The sequence below is a fragment of the Apiospora aurea genome (assembly GCF_038362705.1).
Source record: "Apiospora aurea strain CBS 24483 chromosome Unknown utg000010l_segment0_segment0, whole genome shotgun sequence".
Classification (NCBI taxonomy): Eukaryota; Fungi; Ascomycota; class Sordariomycetes; order Amphisphaeriales; family Apiosporaceae; genus Apiospora; species Apiospora aurea.
This window is the reverse complement of record NW_027117397.1, coordinates 502,677-522,181: the sequence shown is the minus strand read 5'-3', so window position 1 is coordinate 522,181 and position 19,505 is coordinate 502,677. Positions and strand designations below refer to the sequence as shown.

Below are 19,505 nucleotides of genomic sequence, written 5' to 3'. Positions count from 1 at the left end.
CCGCACCGAAGTGGCCTTATTGGCTGCCCCTAAATAGTTTCTATTTTGAAACCATGGTCGCGGCTATGAGACCAACCACCGAATACAGCATCGAACTTTGGACAGAGTACAAGGCAACACGGGATGGATCTGGCCCGGTGCATTGCTAGCATACTCGTCTAGAACATCTACTGATATTTGGCATCCAATCATGAGGTATTATATGCATACCTCGTCAGTTACTGCATAGGCCGTGTTATGGCTACACGGACGACCAGGAATATTATCTCTAATTGCACATGAGAGAATTGTTCCTATGATTCAATTTTTAATTTGAGTTGCCATATGGAACGAAACATGCACAAAACTTCTAAGCGAGACCAAATAATGTTGTCTAAACAGTAATACCCTGGAACATTACATAGAAAATCTAGTAAATGAAACCGAGTACCAAAACTCAATAAGCCAAAACCAAACCCTCTCCCACCACGTGCCCGCTCTGTCCTCTCAGCTGTAGTACTCCACAAGCCAGCCCCGAAGATCACCAATGGTCGGGTACTCCAAGAACAGACTCCCCGAGACAACGACATTGAGCTCTTCACGGAACTTCTCCGAGATGACCAGACTCATCAGGCTGTCGATCCCGAGCTCGGCGAAGCTGGCCTCGTCGTTGAGGTCGGCGTAGTCGATCCCGGCCTCCTTGGCCACGAGGGCCACGGCCTTGGCGGCGATGCTGTTGCTGTCGGCGCCACCACCTTCCGTCGCCGCTGCTGAGGACGGGCCTGATGAAGAAGGCGCGGTTGAGACGGTGGTGGACGGGGTCCCGGATGACTCGGAACTCTTGGTGGATGAAACAGATGAGGCGTCAGAGACGGTCGCAACCTTCGCAGGTGGAGACGGAGAGGCAATCGCTTGCGGGGCGGGTGCTGGCGTAGGTGCGGCCGTGATGGCCTTGACAGGCGCCTTGGCCGGTGCAGTCTTTGACGACGAAGCAGGGCCAGCCTCGTCGGGGGCCGAGAAGAACCGGTTCAAGAGAATGCGGGGGTACTGTCGGAACTTGATCGCGCCGACAACACCAATAATAACGTTATCCTGCAAGACGTACACATCACCCAAATAGACTGTAGGATCCCCGAGGGTGGGAATCATCTTCACATAGGAACGGTACTTGGCCCCCGCCGTCAGCGGCCTCGCGAAGCGCATCGAGCCCCAGCCGGGAGTGACGCAGTAATTCGCCTTGGTGTCGACGGCGTCCGAGACGTTCATGACGAAGCCCGCGAGGTGCGCGACGCTGTCGATGAAGTAGGGCGGCACGGTCCACGCGCCGCCGCCCTTCTCGGCCGTCAGGGTCACGTCCGCGAACGCCTCGAGCCCGTCCACGACGACGGACTGCATGCCGCGGTACTTGGGCGCGTAGTCGACGAGGTTGTTGGCGAAGAGCAGGTACGCCATGTTGTGCGAGAGCCGGTTCGCGACACCCCGGGCCGCGAGGGCCTCGAGGGCCTCGATCCGGCCCAGGACGAAGTGCGACTGCGGCAGCCACGAGTTCAGCCAGGCCGCCTTGTCGCCGAAGTGCAGGGTCGCGGTCGCGAAGGGGTCGGCGTCGGGGACGCCTGCGGAGCTCACGTTTTGCCATTTCAGCTGCGCGGCGCCGGTGCTGATGTTGTCGGTCGAGAGGGTGACTTGGATGAGTTGCGGGACTCTGGTGTTCTTCTGCGCGACGAGGCCCTTGGAGACCTCGAGGCTGGCGATGTTCATGCCTACGTCACCGTTGCTGGCCGGGTTCATCTTCTTGTAGAGGTAAGAGCCGAGGGTGTAAGCAATGTCGGCATGGATAGACTGGGACACATCATCATGTTAGTCAAGTGCCGGTGATTAGTAAAAGTGTCCATGCAATAAAAGCTTACCGACGTGACCACCCCACACCCGTTCATCTTGTGACCGTGAGCCGCCGCGAGGAAATCCGACTCCATCAGGTCCGACTGCATCACGACGGTGCCACTGAACCCATTGAAGCTCTCCTCAACAATACGCTGCACCGACGAAGTCTGGAGGTCCGATAGGCGGGCTGCGGGGGCCTCACTTGCCTTCTTCTGGGCGTCGTAGTACGTATTGCCCTTGGTGAGGGCCCAATCCCCATTGTACTGGATCCAGTAATTCTTGTAGTTCCAAGCGTACGTAGGCAGATCCAGCAATCTCAGACTCCGCTCGAACGGCTTATGGAACTCGTTCCAGTTGATCGGCGCGCCGACACAGTGCAGCGTCGCCAAGCTCCGGCACAGCGTAGTCCAGTTATCCTCGTCGCGGCGCAGCGAGGGGGCCGCGGCCCCCACGGCGGGCAGCGTCGCGGTGACGAAGTTGGTGCAGACGGGATGCGGCCCCATCTCGATCCAGAGGGTGCCGTCGTCGACCATGGACATCTTGGCGGCCGTCTGCAGGGCCGAGAGGTAGTTGACCGTCTCGCGCGTGGCGCGGCGCACGTAGTTGGCGTTGAAGGTCTTGCCATCGAAGACGACCTTGCCGAGCAGGGGCGAGATGACGGGCAGCTTGGGCGAGTGGAATATGGCGCCCGTGCTTGCGAGCTCCTCGAACTCGCCCAGGACCGGGTCCGTCTGCGAGGAGTGGAAGGCGTAGGCGACGTCGAGGATGTGGCACTTGCACCCGGCGGCTTGGAGGGGCTCCATGAGGGCCTCTAGGTCGTTGGAGAGACCGCTCAGCACCGTCTCCTTCGGGCCGTTGATGCAAGCCACTTCGTAGGGCGCGCTGTGGCCCTTGGTGGCCGCCTTGATGTCCGCCATGGACCCGCGGACAGCCATCATCTTGTAGCTGCCGGCCTGCACTTTCTCTTCGAGCAGCATGGCCCTCTTTCCGACCAGGTAGAGCGCATCGCTGGCGGAGAGCACGCCGGCCACATGCAAAGCCGCGTATTCGCCCAAGCTGTGGCCAACCACGATGTTCGGCTCCACGCCGAGCGAGGCCCAGTACTTGGCAAGTGCGATTTCCACCGCGACGAGCGCCATCTGCGTAACCACGGCGGAGTGAGCGTTGTCCTTCGAGAAGCTGCCGTCGATAGCAGGGACGAAGGAAGGGAAGCCTTGCCCCTGGGCCAATGCGTCCAAGTGCAGGATCTGGGACCGGAATGTGGGCTCTTGGTGGTATAGCTGCAAGTTCATGGACTTGTGCGAGGCGCCCTGCCCGGTGAAGGTGAAGGCGACTAGCGGCGGCGACGTGGTCGGTATCGAATTGATCGAGGCACACGATTTCGACTGCGCGGCTAGTTTGCTCTTCACACCGTCGACATCGGGGGCCACGATGGCGACGCGGTGGTTGTGCTGGTACCGCCGGGCCGTGGTGCTGTACGAGAGGTCGGCGAGGGAGATGTCGGGATGTTTATCTAGGTACTCGATCATGCGCTGCAGGTTGCCCTCGAGCGACACCTTGCTCTTAGCCGACACAGCAACCACATGCGTAGGCCGCGGGTCCTCGCTCCCGGCTTCAATGGCCTTGGGCACCGGCGGTTCCTCGATGAAGACAGAGGTGTTCCCGCCCGCCGCGCTGAAGTTATTGACCACCGCAATGCGCTTCCGGTCCGCCTCGCGCGGCCACGCCTGCTTCGCGTACGGGATCCTTACGTTCCGCTTCGCCATATCCTGCGGCAGGGCCGGGTTCAGCCCGTTCTTGATCCCCACGTGCGGCGGGATCATGGCCTTCTGGAACATGAGCAGGACCTTCAGCACGGCCGTGACGCCGGCGACGGCCTCGCCGTGGCCGACGTTGGCCTTGACGGCGCCGACGTGCAGGGGCTGGCGCGAGTTGCGCCACTTGGGCCCCGCGGGCGCGAACACGTCGGTGACGGACTTCATCTCCTCCTTGTCGCCCGCCTGCGTGCCGGTCCCGTGCATCTCGACGAAGGAGACGTCGAAGGGTCGACGCCGGCCGCGTTGAGGACTTGCCGCGTGAGGAAGGACTGCGCGCCCGCGTGCGGGTGCGTGATGGAGACGGCCTCGGCCGAGTGGTTGGTCGCGGCGCCGAGGACCACGCCCAGGATGTTGTCGTTGTCGGCCTCGGCGTCCTCGAGGCGCTTCAGGACGATGGACCCGATGCCGTCGGCGCGGCAGTACCCGTCCGCCTCGGCGTCCCACGTCTTGCACGCGTTGGGCGTCTTGGTCAGGAAGTGGCCGTGGCTGAGCCCGGCGAAGGCGTCCGAGTTGGTCAGGACGTTCATGCCGCCCGCGACCACCATGTCCGTCTCGCCGTTCCAGAGCGATGTGCAGGCCGACTGGATCGTGGCCAGGCTCGACGAGCAGGCCGTGTCGATGCTGTAGCTCGGGCCGGAGAACTTGAAGAAGTAGTTGATCCGCCCTGGCCCGAAGGCGCGGCAGCCGCCCGGGATGAAGTAGGTGCTGATTTCTTGGGCTGTGTTGACCTCGCGGTAGTCGTCGCTGGCCTGGCCGTAGAAGGTGCCGATGCGGTGCAGGTTCGTCACCGGGGTGCGGTTGGCTACGTACCCAGCCCGCTCGAGGGCTTCGTACGCGGTCAGCAGGGCTAGTCGCTGCATCGGGTCGGTCTGCTGGGCCTCCCGGGGCGACATGTTAAAGAAGGGCGCGTCAAACAGGCCGGGCTCGTCGATAAAACAGCCGTATTGCGTGTGGCTGGAGTTGACGGCTTTGCCGGTGGGATCGTAGTGGCTCTCGACGTCGAAGCGATCGGCCGGGACCTTCCGGTGCACGTCCAGACCTTGTTCCAGAAGATCCCAGAACTTCTCAGTATCAGTGGCACCGCCGGGCATTCTGCAGGACATGCCGACAATGGCAATCTTGGCCTTGTTGGTGCCCGCTGACGTCGGGGCGTTTCCGGTCTCTGCAGTGATGACGGACGTGATTAACTCCAGTGTCTTGACATCGACGCTGGACTGTCGCGACGACAGGGCCGCCAGCAAATCGTACACGGGTAACGAGTTGCGGGTGACGAGCACTTGCAAGTCGGATACGGACGTGTCCTGAGCCTGCTGCACCACCGATTCCACGACCTTGTCCCATTGGATCTCCTTGGTCATGATCTCGGTGATGATCTCTTCAAATAGCTCCCGTGCACCCTTGCGGGTGAACCGAGCACCGGTCGACGTGGAGAACGCCGTCAGTACCGGTGACGTCCGTGTCTCTAACTGTCGCAGAAGAGGGCTGTCGCCGACGACCTCGCGCACGTGGTCTTGGTTGTAGATGTGGGCGGCGTGGCAAAGACCTCCGTACACGGGGAGGTGCACGACCTTACGGCCCCGGAAGAATTCCGAGACGCGGAGGAGGTGCTTGAGCCTGGAGGATGGGCCGCTGACCGTGACCGAGGTGCGGTTCCACGCGCTGATGAATACCTTGCTCGTGTTTGGTGTGTTCTGGGTAGGGTACATATGTCAATTAATCTCTGTCTAGTATGTGAGAGGGAGCTCGGCCTCTTTTAGTGCTCACTAACCTCTTTGGCGTGCATCATGTCAAGTTCCTCCTGCACCTCCTCTGTGACCACGTCCGGTACGACGGCGGCCCATGACCCCGGCGGCGATGTCGGGTCGCGAGGCTCCAGGTTCTGGGACACCCGGTCGACCAAGACACCGAGCCGGAATGCAAGCCGGGCGACATCGGCGCCAGCCAGAGGCAAGTCGGAGATGTGGGGTGACAGCGAGACGGCGGCCGTGTTGAGCAGGCCGAGGCCCAAGCCTGCGATAGAGGCGTTGGCGGTGCTGAAGTCGTATTGATCAGGGTGATCCTCGTAGTACCTGGCATCACACACACCTCGGTCAGTGTCCATGCACTTCCACGGCGATAGGCCAGAGAAGGAATCTTACTTGATCAGTGTACCGAGCTGGACAGCCACCAAGATGACTCCGTCGACCGAAGCCCCAAGTGCGCCCTTACGCAGCTCAGTATAGTCGACAAAGTCCAAGATCGACTGAAACGGCGGGACGGTCTCACGCAGAGCAGCAGATAACTGCCTCACCTCAGCCCGGATGGCCTCGGTGGCTTCGTCAAGGAACCGAGCCAGGTAAGGGTGACGCCGCTGCTTGCTGAGGACTTGCAGGCGACGGGCCAGAGAGGCCAAGTCGTCATGTGGAAACTCGTTGCTGAAGTAGAGCAGCTTCATCTTGGAGTAGTCACCAAGGTGGGAGTATTCTCCAAGGGAATCAGAAGAGGCAGGAGTGTACTCAGGCATTTTCAGCGGGGCGCTCTGAGTCGGTGGGGAAGGAATAGCTTCATAAGAGTCACAACATGGAAGGGTGTCACAGGAAGTACGAGGTTATGTACAATGGCGAAGTATATATGAGAGAAGGTACAGTAACTAGAAGAGTGATCGGAACAAGAGCAATCGGAGCCTAATCCAGGCCCGGTCTGTTCGGTCTTCGCAAATCCACCCGCTGCAAACAAACATCGCGACGCCTCGAAATAGCCCAACTCAGGTTGTAGAGTGCCAAGCAAGTCCAAACCAACATGCGTATACCACTTTGGCCGACCCGCATCAACCCCCACTGCTTATCGTCGGAGGTAAGTCCAGTTGGGCGAGACCAACGAGAAGTGTTTAGGTTGCCCGACGCTCGGGATCACCAACTGCATGCATGCATGGCATTCCATCGGCGGCAAAAGTGCCGAAGTGTGAAGTAGCATTTGATGGAAGCTGTTGCCTGTTTCGGTCATCGGGTAACTATCGGTTGGAAGGATTGCTATCGGGATTGGTCCCGAGACGCAAATGTCGGTGTTACTCGTCGGGGACCTATGCTTACTCCAGCTGACCATGATGTGATGCCCTGGCGCATAATCATGTACACTCAGCCCTGCATGTACCTCAATTTAGTCCCGAGTCCAGACCCTCGGCCAAGCTGTTCCGGATGCATAAGCGTCAATATATTTCACGAGGTAGAGATAAGACTCGGTGCATCGGTGACAGATATAATGGGCCAAGTTGGCGTGGTAAAAGTGCTATGCATCTGTCCATCATACTCAATTGACAATACCTTTAAATGCACTTCTGTCCAACTTGTTACGGCGAAATAAGCCGATAACTTGACAAAATGGGCGGCGAGGGTGGCTACCAGCAGATCAACAAGACGTTGAACGTCTGCGCATTCCAAGAATATCTTGATGGGCAACTCAAGAGTCTGCCCAAACTGAAAGATGTACAACAGATCAGCCCGCGCGTAATCCGCATATTGGGACAGAACCCGGGAAAGGTAAGCCTATATCATCGCTTCACGAAGAACAGACATAGCCAACACAACTTGTCTTGCCAGTTTACCCTACAAGGGACCAACACATACATCGTCGGCACTGGTCGTTCCCGATTAATCATCGACACGGGTCAAGGCATCCCCGAATGGATCGACCTCATCACCTCCACCCTGGAAGACCTAGGCATCACCCTCTCCCACGTCCTCCTCACGCACTGGCACGGCGACCACATGGGCGGCGTCCCCGACCTCGTGGCCACCTACCCCCACCTCGCCGACGCCATCTACAAGAACTCCCCCGCCGCGGACCAGCAGCCCATCGTCGACTGCCAAGTCTTCCGCGTCGAGGGCGCGACGGTGCGGGCCCTGCACAGCCCGGGCCACTCGCACGACCACATGTGCTTCGTGCTCGAGGAGGAGAACGCCATGTTCACCGGCGACAACGTGCTGGGCCACGGCACCAGCGCCGTCGAGGACCTGGGCTTGCTGATGGCGACCTGGCGCGACGTCATGCAGCCCCAGGACTGCGGGCGCGGGTACCCGGCGCACGGCGACGTGATCCCGAACCTGCGGCTCAAGCTTAAGCTCGAGATTGGCGGGAAGGTCAGGCGCGAGAATCTGGTTCTCGCGACGCTGCAGCGGATCGGGCAGGCGGCGGGGCCGGGGAAGAGGGGGACGGTGACGACGGGGGAGCTGGTGCTGCTGATGCATGGCGGGGCGGTGAGCGAGGATGTCCGGTTGATGGCGCTGGAGCCGTTTACCGATGAGGTGTTGCGGAAGCTGGCTGAGGATGGGAAGGTCGGGTTTGAGATGCGGACTGGGGTGAAGAAGTGGTTTGGAGTTTGATTTATGCCGGGATTACGGGAGTTTAGAGAATTGTTTCACAATCAACAGTATATCATTCACACAACGTGGGATCTGTGGTATTCATACATTTCACTACTGGTCATTGTAGTCCTGATCAAGTACTAATTAAGTGATAACCGTCGCAACAGTCATGGTATCATCCGCTAGTCTCTAGCACCGTTGTAATGACAGACATTTGGATACTGCCCTTGCCCATCAATCATCCGCGGCCTCGACTACTTTAATACAATGCTGTCTCTGAAAGGTACCCTTTGCTGCGCGCAGGTAGTGTCGGGTGGTGGCACTATGCCTTGAAAGTAGGCCTGAAGATAGCCAACGTAACAATTCGAAAACCCTTCGCTAAGGATGACGGTATGCTATTTTCGGGAGAAATTAGTAATTCGCAAGTAAGCTTACACCCTTGTTTGGGATGCCTAGTAGTACAAGGAACTTACACCAATAGCCTCTTGCATTAGTAGTACCGACCCGGGAAACCGGGAATGCATCCTGCGCGCCCTGAGAGGAGAAAGAGTCAGTCAGCAACATATACCCGCCATAAGGTACGAGATTGTAGTGGAAACATACGATAGTAAGGGCGTTATAGGGTCGATGGTATTGCTCGTAAACAGGATCGGGAAGGAGGTAGGCCGGTCCAGTCCTTGCATGCCCTGAGCCACCATGCTATCCGGAAACTGCGGTCGGACGGATAGGCACAAGATCGTCTCCACGAACATGGGCCACATGTCGCCAAGGTACTTGCTCTTGGAGACGCCGTACTCGACGAAATCCCGGAACTCGTCAATGGTGGTAAGCTTGTTTCGCCGGGACGAGTCGGCGCACCGGATCACGGTCGCGGCGTCGGAGGCGATAGCTAACGCGTCCACCATGCCCGCCAGCGCCGACGCGTTCCCGCCCTCGAGCTGGTGCAGGACATCGGCCATGGCGGGGAAGGAGCCCATCGGGGTGTAGATGGACTGCATCAGGAGGGCCTTCAGGTCGGAATAGGTGACCAGTGCCGGCCGACCTCGTTGGCTCTCGATTCTGGCCACCGGGACAGGGCGGTCCTGGAGTTGGTGGATGAGGCCGTCCAGCCTGGTCGTGATGTTATCGGGCGTCGGGCCCCAGAAGGAACACTTGTCTGGGCCGGCGGAGTGGCAAAGGCTCGAGAACTGGGCCATGGCCTCGTCCATTTGCTCGACGTTGTCCCGCCAGTCGTTGTCGTAGTACTGCTCCGCATCCTCAACGCCGTCCAGCACCATTCTCCCCACTCGGTCGGGAAACATGGTGGCGAAAGTGCTGCCGATGACGGTGCCGTAGCTGCCGGCATAGCACCACAGTTTGGCGTCCGACGGTGCTTTTCCGGCCATCTCGGCCTCGGCTTCAACAAATGTGAGCAAATCCCGGGCGACGGCCGGTGTGGTCACATGGTATCCGTAAGGCGACTCCTTCGTGACGGCGTCGTTGCACCACTCCCCGTAGATGGAAGCGGAATAGTACTGCGCCTGAAGTGACGTCGTAGAGATGTTGGTTGCACCGGTTACGTGCAGTCGGTTGAAAGCCTGTCGGGCTTCGGCGTTCCCGGAGAAGCAGTCGAGGCTCGGCCCGCTGTTGTTCACACCGCGCGGGTCAAAAGAGACGAAGTTATACTGCTCTCCGAACAGCTGTCCCAGGAGGGCTTGGTATGAAAGGAGAAGGTAGACGCCAGAACCACCCGGACCACCTGACCGCGCCTATGTTAGTCCAGACGCACATGTCATGCTGGACATGCTCTGATGAGGGAACTTACCGGGGACGAGCACAATGCTTTGAGACTCGGCGGTCGCTTTCTTCCCGGCCATCTTGAGGAAGGCGATGGACGCGGTGCCGAGACTGGTGTTGGAATAGTCCAAAGGGACTTCCAATTTGGAGCATTTGTATATGGATTCATCGAAACATGGTGTCCACGTGAGGTTGCCCGATGGTTTAATCTGGATGGCTCAGAGTTAGAAAGAGGACATGGTCCGGAGCAGCCCTACCAAGACTCACGTTCTCGAATCCAGAGGCACTGCATCCCAAGCTTCCGAAGAGGATGAGGGCGGCTACAAATCGGTTCATCGTTACTACTCAGAGGCTTCTCGTCAAACTTGCTGTCACGTTGCTTGTTATGAAGTTTGACGATGAAAATCATTGCAGCCATCCATCATGGCGATGCTGGGGGGGTATATCAGCCAGTTGAATTTTCCAACAGCCGTATCCGTTACCCAGGCAGCCGTATCCGGCCTATCGGGTTACGCTGCCTTCGTATTACGTGTGTACACCCACATGTCGCTCCGCGCTGGCAAGACAGCCAATGATTGATTGCAGAGGATACGAAGTCAGCGTCGTATTTGCTCCACATGTAAAAAACCCCAACCAATCCAATCAGCCTGGATCGGGGGATCCCCCAGCCCGTAGCGTTCAGCCGTCGTACGACATAGGACGTGTTTACCCTAGTCAGCCAGCTGAACTTTTTAGTTAACGCACGTCCCCTTATAGGGGCTAAAAGTATACGTCCGGTAACGGCCCCTTAAAAACGTATAAGATATAACCCTTATCGGCTGCCCCCCTTCCCTTAAATAACCCCCTTAAAATAAATGCTAAAATAATAATATTAATAATAAATAAGTTAATTAAGTAACGTATATTATAATTTAAAGGCTATTTTAATTCGTATATATTATAATAGAGTTATTTTTACTATTAATTTAATTTATATTACTTTTTATTATTTTATCGGCGCTTTTTCGGCTTTTTCTTAACTTTTCTTTTTTAACGTCCTTTTAAACTTTTTTAATATTTATTATATTTTTAAAACCTTTATTAAGGTCCTCGTTAACTTTCCTCTTTTTTAAGCTTTTATTTTTTTAAATTTATTTTTAAACCGGCCTTTTTTTACTTTAATTAACCGATTTAAACCGTTAAATTATTAATATTTTTATTAAGCTTTTTTTATAGTAACCTTTTAATTAAATTAACGGTAATAATTTTAATACTAAGTATTATAGCCCTTAAATTTTTAACCTACCGGCTATTTTTCGGCGTTTTAATTTTTTTAACATTTAATTTAATTAATTAACGTTTATTTTCGGCGGCGATTGCCTCGTTAATAACTCGTATTATATTAATACGCCGAGGTTTATTATTTATCGGCTTTTTAATATTAAAAAGGTAAATATTAATTATTATTTATTTATTAATAATAACTTTAACGTGGTTTATTATTACGCGACGTATATTATTTAGCGACGTACTTTAATTTAATTCTAATATAATTAAACTTTAACGCGTAATACTTTTATAACTATAATGCCTAATTAATCCTAAAAAGATTAAATAGTTTTAATAATTTAAGCGATATAAAACAAACCGAATTAAATAAGCTAAAGAGTAATAATAAAAGCTTATAATATACTCGAATTAATTTTACGCTATCGAATTTACGGTTAAACTTTAAAATACGAAATTTAATTAAAAAAGAGGTACTTTATAAGTATATAATTAATTTAAATATTTAAGGGATACTTCTCGATTTTACTAGTATAAAAGATATAGTTAATCTCTTTACCGCGTTATATAGCGGCGACTACGTCGATAAGTATTAGGTTAAGCGTTTTATCGATTATAATTTAAACTTAAAAATTAAACTAAATCGTTGGTACGATTATTAAAGGGTTTTTTACGAGGATTTTAAAGTTAGTTTTATTTAGTTTACGTTAATCGCGAATATAAAGGCGAAATATAGGATCGTTAATAAAAATATTTAGAATTTCGACGAGACCGGTTTTATAATAAGTATAATCGGGTTAATATTTATTATAATATACGCCGAATAACGTAAAAAGAAAACTCGGTTTATTTTAGTAATCGGGAATAAATAATAGCGATTAAATATATTAATTTATAAGGTTAATATATTCCGCCGTTTTTAATCGTTTAAAGTTAATATTACTTCGCGAATTAGTCTCGCGAAACCGATTTACCGGGTAATTAAATAATTAAGCCGATTTTAAATAACTAAATTAATAACGAAACAGGCTTAAATTAGATTAAATATTTTAATAAATATATTAAATTGTAAATAAAGGGTCGTTACCGTTTTTTAATTCTCGACGGCTATAAGAGCTATATTTCGGCCGAATTTAAAATATATTATTAAGATAACGATATTATTACTATTAATATACCTCTTTATTTATCGCACTTACTTTAATTTCTCGATATAGCACTTTATTTACCTTTAAAGCATGCTTATTTAAAAGAAATCGAGCTATTTATTAAAGCTTTTATAAATTATATTATTAAACTTAAGTTTTTTATTATTTTTAAAACCGCGTATTTTACTATTTTTCCGGAAATTAATATTAAATTTAGATTCAATATATTTAATTTAATACCTTATAACGTAATCTACGGTCTAATTAAACACACGGTCTAATTAAACACTTTTCAAGGCCTCGTATAACGAAATATAAATTAATTCTATCACAACGTATTTAATATATTAAAATTAATCGGAATCTTCTTCTTTAAATACTTTTATATTATTTTAATAGGTGTACGCATTATGCCCGGGCTCCCCGTAAATTCTATAGCGTCGCGGGCGCGTTTTAAGCTTTTTTATACGATTATTATTTCGACGTAATTTATTTTATAACTATTTATTAACGTCCTTTTAAGACTGTAGGTCTTCTCTAGTTTATATACGAAGTGATCCTCTATCTTATAGCCGTTTTTTTTTCTTACGGCGGCGCCGGCCAAGCATTTTATTTATTTCTCGTAATGCGGTCATTTTACCCTTTAAAAGAACGAGCCGGTGTATTACCTGCGTTATACCTTTCGTAATCTAATTAAGTCCAGTTAAAATCGACGTCGGAGAGCTATTTTAATGCCGTACGATACGGTTTCGAACGTATTCGGTTTAGGATTTCGCTTTAATCGGGTTATTTAAGGTTTTTAATTTTTAAGGAATAAGTAGGCCGGAAAACGTCCCCGGAGGTATTAAAGTACGTAGTTTTACATTTAATTATAAAATAATATATTCCGGATTATACGGAACGAGTCCGGTCTTTTAAAAGCCTCTTTATATATTCGAAACAGTAAAAGTCGCTTAGAACGCTTTTAAAAACGCTGGTAGGAAATCTTTTTTTAAAATATAGGTAATATATGCCCGTATAAAACCTTTAATTTCTTTCCCGTACGCCTTTTTTAATATACGAAAATAATCAATATTAAGAGGCTGGAGCTTATATAACGAATAAAAAAGTATATAAAGTATAATAATCGAGTTTTTTTTATAGTAAAGCTCGAAAGTTATCGAGTAGTGATTCTTATAGCCGTTAAAGATTAATAGGCGGTAAATACTTTTCGTACGAGACTTCGTATATTTATTAAAATATCGAATTTAGTCCTCGCCTTTTTATTCGTAGTCTAATTATTTTTAATAATTACGATTACCTAGTCTTTCGGTAATAAGCTGTTTTTATACCAAAAAAGGTGCGTTTTCCCGGTAAAAATAATATATAAAAGGATAACGTAACTGTGTAATTCGACGCTTTATATTATTATAACCTATTCCCGGTTCTTTTATTATACTACCTTAAGCCTTCCGCGTTAATCGGAGGTGATTACGATTATTTCGGACGAGATTTAATTTATAAAAAACTCGGTTTCGTTAAAATTATATATATCCTTTTTTTAAATTTTATACTTATTAATTATATTTAGTATAAAAGTAAACTACGCGCAATACGCGTCGGGATTTTTTAAAAAAAACTTTTTAATAATCGATTTTTTGGTTAAAACGCGTTCGGAGATTTAGTTATTATCGTACGAAATTAGAGGCTTAATTAACGCCGACGCGTCCCGCGTTATATAAATTAAGTAATCGATTCGCTATATTTTTAATATTATTTATTTAAAGCGGAAACGATCGCGAATTTAAATTAATTATATATTATACGATTAATTACTTTTCGAAATTCGTAAATTTTTACGTTAGCGACTATGTATTTCGTCGTAAAATATTACCGCGACGCCGATAACGTAAAGTTATATAGGGGATATTATATATTCGCGTTATGGCTTATACGCGTAATTTAGGGTTTTTTAAAGCGTTTAAAGCGCTAATTATATGTCGTTTTTTTTCTATTGATTTATTATCGTGGGTGGTAAAAGTATAAGGCATGAAATATAAGTTGTACGGAATTGAAAAAAAGTGTTTAATTAGACCGTGTGTTTAATTAGACCGTGGATTACGTTAACCTTAATAAGGTAATTAATAAGCTAAATATACGTCTCCGGATGCCTATATTTAACTTATTTTATTTAAGGACAGCTAATACCTATAACCTTTAAACGCCGTCCAACCTTTAATAAATAATTAAACACTTTATATATATTAAAAGAGGGTATTTACCCATTAAGGAAGCTCTTTAATACCGATTTTAAATACAGTAAACTAAATAGCGAAAAGTATAATTAAAATAGTTTATAAAATAACCCTTATATATAATAAAATATATATATTAAAAGAGGCTAATTTAACACTTTTTAAGCGCTAAAGAGCTAAAAATCGCGAGTTTAATTTAAAAAAGCCTTTATTATTAAAGAATCTTAATAACTATAGGATAAAAAGGTAAAAAGGAAGCGTTTAACGTTTAATAAAAATAAAAATAAGGGTTCGTTAAAACGAAAAGTAATTGGTAAAAAACATTATAATATTTATAACGAAACAGGTTATAATACGCGAATATATAAAAAAGATATAAAGTTAAGCGAGGAATCGAATAACGAGTAGTTTTAATTAATTTTAAGCGTTATAATTAAATTTATTTATATAAAAAAATCGAGAAATAGAAAAGGCACATCGCTAAGTAATATACGTCGGGTAGTGGTAAACCACGTTAATTATTTTAATAATTTAAAATAAATATATAAAATATAAACTTTTTAATATTACTACTAATTTAATATAAGAATATTTAAATTAAAAACTCCGTATTTTTTAATATTCTTTTATTCATTTAAGTTTAGTTTAAATTCATTTTTTATTACCGATTTATTATACATTTCTTATATCTCTTTTTTTTCTTTTATTTCTGTTTTTTTTAATCGATTTTTATTATCGTTATTATTTCCGTTAATTTTATTGTTTAATATAATTCCATTAAACTTTAATAATTATAACTTATTAATATTATATTATATTTTAATATATAGTTTTATATATAAACGTTTAAACTATTATAATTATAAAGACCGATTTATTTAGTTTTATATCGTCGCTTTATTATAATTATTTTTAAATACCGTAATTATTATTTTAATAATAAAGGGATAGAGTAAGCCGCGATAATAGTTTCCTATATTTTTCGTAATTCGTTTAAAATTAAGAATTTCGATAAAATAAAATGTTTCATTAAAACATTTTTAAAAAATATTTAATTTAATTATGAACGTATTTTTTAAACCTTTTACCGACGATTACCTTTATTATAATTAAGTTATATTAACGCTTTATTAACCTTTTTTACGATTCTATTTCGTATAAGCGTTTTTATATTAAAATAATAAGTTGAATTTTACGTTTAATTGAAAACTAAGTATATCCGTAAAAAGGTTAAAAAATTATTTCGTAATTATATTTCTTTTTTTGTTTTTATCTTTTATTACTTTTTTAAAAATAAACTCGACATTTTATACTTTTATATTAATAACTTTTCGATTTAAACCGAAATATAATTTATAAAAGCTTTTATTAATTAAGTAATTAATTCTTTATTTAAAGGTTTATTTAAGTTTTAAATAGTTTTTAGGTTTCGCTGTTTATATATTCGGCGATAATTAAAATAAACCGTTATTACCCTCGTTTATAATTTTAAAAACGTTTAAATATTATAATTTTAAGTCTTTTACTTTTTTATAAGTATTTAAATTTATTTTTATATTATTTCGAAGTATAAAAAGCTTTTAAATTTGTATTAATTTATTAAGTAATTCTTTTATAAAAAAGTACGTAATAAATTTTATAATATCGATTATCGTTTTTTACTTTTTTATTATAAACTTTTAATAAATATCGAACGTTTTAAAAAGATTATAATGCGCTTTTATATAAAAATAAAATTATTAAAGCTATTAACTATAACGAAGGTATAATTATTAAAAGCGTAATTATTAAAAGTGTAATTATTAAATATGTAATTATTAACGTTATAATTAATTGCGTAGTTAAGCTTTATTAAAGTTAATACACGTAGTTTAATTAACCGGTGTTATTAAAGCTTTATTAAGGTTAATTAATTAATTACTTAATACGGTGCCTTATAAGATATAACCCTTATCGGCTACCCCTCCCCCCCCTTAAATAATATATTTAAAATAGATGTAAAAATTAATAATATTAGTAATAAATAAGTTAATTAAATAATGTATACTGCATTTTAAGGCCTATTTCGGCTAGTGCGTATTATAATAGAATTACCCTTATCACTAGCTCGATTTATATTATTTTCCACCACTTTATCGGCGCGCCTTTTCGGCCTTTTCGGCCTTTTCCTTAGCCTTCCTTTTTTAACGTCCTTTTAAACCTCCTTAATATTTACTATATATATAAAACTCTCATTAAGGTCTTTATCGACCTTCCTCTTTTTCTAAGATCTTATTTTCTCTAGATCTGCCTCTAAACCGGCTTTTTCCTACTCTAACCGGCCGATCCGGGCCGTTAAATTATTAATACTCTTACCGAGCTTTTTCTACAGTAACCTTTTAATTAAATTACCGGTAGTAACATTAATATTAAGCATTGTAGCCCTTAAATTTTTAACCTACCGGCTATTTTTAAGCATCTCGATTCTTTTAACCTTCAATTTAACTAGTTAACGCGTATCCTCGGCGGCGATAGCTTTATTAATAGCTCGCATTATATTAATATAACGGAGCTTATTATTTATCAGTTTATCGATATTAAAAGGATAAATACTAATTATTACCTATTCATTAGTAATAACCTTAAAAGTAAAGGCTACTTTACGTACTTTAACCTAAGCTTAAAAGAAGTCCCCTTTTTTAACGTAGCTATTATTAATAACGGTATATACTAAATTAAGCTCCCTTTGAAACCTCCTTTTTAAAACCTTAAAATAATTAATATCTAAGGGCTAGAGTATATAAGAGCTATATAATAATAAATAAAGGAGCTATACCTTAGCCTTTAACGCTATTAATATAAAGTTATTATTAATATAATTTCTATATTTATTTAAAATTAAAAGCCTTTATTAATTAAGGTTATTAAGCTTAATTAAGGGGATAAAGATCTTTTTTAACTATTTTAAAGCTATAAGATTAAAAGTTTATCCTTTTAATAACACCTTAAAGGCTTAATCTTTATACTTATAATTAATTTTATCCTCCTCTTAAAAAAACCACTATTACTAAACCGATTAGCTTTTAAATATAATTAAAAGCGGTAGAATATCACTAATAATATTAATACACTTTAAAATAATCACTTATTCGTAATTAACCGAGTCGTTCCGTATTAAATTTTAATAGGCGGCAAGGCCGATTATTATAATACCCTCCCCTATTATTATCGTAATTCTTACTTTATCGGCGTTAAATTTAAATCGAGGGGGTATACTTATAATAATAGTAATATTAAGTTAATTAAAGAACCCTCGCACAGCCTTGTTTAATATATATATAAAGCGCCGGAAATCTATTACTTTAGCACGCACGGTCTTAAGGGCCGGATAATATTTTAAAAAACGGTATACTCATCGCTTACCGATAAGGTAATCGACCCTTTTTATAAAGAGGATATATTAAGTATATATACGAAAAAGTCGATATTTAGGTGCATAGCCTAAGCTAGCTTAAAAAAAGGCCCATTTAACTAAAAAGGTCTCTTTCGTAAAGGTAAATAATTACCGAGTTTTATCCTACTCTTTTTTTAAATATTAACCCCTAAGTCGATTACGAAGGGTACCCTTATTAATATTATAGTGTTTAGCCGCACGGTTAATATTTCCGCCGGCTAGTACGGCCTAAACCGTTTAAGTGATATAAGCTTTTTTAGTTATATTAATAGTAATAAAAAGAGGAAAAAAAAAGGAAGAGATTAATCTACTTTAATTAATAAACAAGTGAGATTTAACCCTTTTATATACTATTATTATTATTTAAGGGCTTTAAAATCATCTGAAATCTAGAGGGGTCATTTAAAGGGGGGGGCAGCCGATAAGGGTTGCATCTTATATTATTATTTTACCCTTCGCATTATATTAAAATTAACCTTCGTTTTTTTCTTTTTAGCTTAACGTAGTTTACCACTACGCGACGTATATCACTTAGCGACGCGCCTTTTTTTACTTTTCGACCCTTTTATATAAATTAATTTAATTATAACGTTTAAAATTAATTAAAATTATTTATTATTTAATTTTTCGTTTAATTTTATATCCTTTTTTATATTTATATATTATAACCTATCTCGCCGTAAATATTATAGCACTTTTTATCGATCGCCCTCTATTTCGACGAACCCCTATTTTTATTTTATCGGGCGTTAAACGCTTTCTTTTTTACTTTTTTATTTTATAACTACTAACATTTTTTAATAATAAAGGCTTTTTTAAACTAAACTTACGATTTTTTAACTCTTCGGCGCTTAAAAGTGTTAAATTAACCTCTTTTAATATATATATTTTATCGCGTATAAGGGTTATTTTATAAGCTATTTTAATTATATTTTTCACTATTTAATCTACCGTATTTAAAATCGGCGTCGGAAAGCTTTTTTAATAGGTAAATACCCTTTTTTAATATAAATAAAGTATTTAATTATTTATTAAGGGTTAGACGATATTTAAAGGTCGTAGGTATTAGCTGTCTTTAAACGGGATAGGTTAAGTGTAAGCGTCCGGAGATATATATTTAGTTTATTAATTACTTTATTAAGGTTATAAGGTATTAAATTAAATGCGTTAAATTTAAATTTAATATTTGTTTCCGTAAAAATAGTAAAATGCGCGGCTTTAAAAGGGATAAAGAATTCGAGCTTAGTAATATAATTTATAGAAGCTTTAATAAATAACTCGATTTCTTTTAAATAAATATACTTTAGAAATAAATAAAGTGTTATATTAAAAGGTTAGAGTAAGTATAATAAATAGGGAGGTATATTAATAGTAATAATATCGTTATTTTAGTAATATACTTTAAATTCGGCCGAAATATAGTTTTCATAGCCGTTAATAATTAAGAGGCGGTAGCGACCTTTTATTTACGATTTAATATGTTTATCGAAGTATTTAATTTAGTTTAGGCTTATTTCGTTATTAGTTTAACTATTAAAAGTCGGTTTAATTATTTAATTACCCGGTAAATCGGTTTCGCGGGATTAGTTTATAAGGTAATATTAGCTTTAAACGATTAAAAACGGCGGAAT

The 19,505-nt window shown here is 43.5% G+C and overlaps 3 protein-coding genes across 3 annotated transcripts; 1 reads left to right on the top strand and 2 right to left on the bottom strand.

Annotated features, from left to right (window-relative positions):
• Positions 1 to 486: 486 nt before the first annotated feature.
• Positions 487 to 6,180, bottom strand: PG986_014180 (ketoacyl-synt-domain-containing protein; the record flags this gene model as incomplete). The annotated part of the gene is made up of 5 exons (XM_066850402.1): positions 487 to 1,818; positions 1,887 to 3,927; positions 3,948 to 5,368; positions 5,446 to 5,746; positions 5,816 to 6,180. The coding sequence occupies 5 exons, from the start codon at positions 6,178 to 6,180 to the stop codon at positions 487 to 489; spliced, it is 5,460 nt and encodes a 1,819-aa protein (XP_066692640.1).
• Positions 6,181 to 7,033: 853 nt separating this feature from the next.
• On the top strand, positions 7,034 to 8,035 carry PG986_014179 (uncharacterized protein; the record flags this gene model as incomplete). Its single annotated transcript, XM_066850401.1, has 2 exons — positions 7,034 to 7,192; positions 7,253 to 8,035. The coding sequence occupies 2 exons, from the start codon at positions 7,034 to 7,036 to the stop codon at positions 8,033 to 8,035; spliced, it is 942 nt and encodes a 313-aa protein (XP_066692639.1).
• A 536-nt stretch (positions 8,036 to 8,571) lies between these two features.
• On the bottom strand, positions 8,572 to 10,129 carry PG986_014178 (uncharacterized protein; the record flags this gene model as incomplete). The annotated part of the gene is made up of 3 exons (XM_066850400.1): positions 8,572 to 9,755; positions 9,822 to 10,002; positions 10,061 to 10,129. 3 exons carry the CDS (start codon positions 10,127 to 10,129, stop codon positions 8,572 to 8,574), a joined length of 1,434 nt encoding a protein of 477 aa, XP_066692638.1.
• Between the last annotated feature and the right edge of the window lie 9,376 nt (positions 10,130 to 19,505).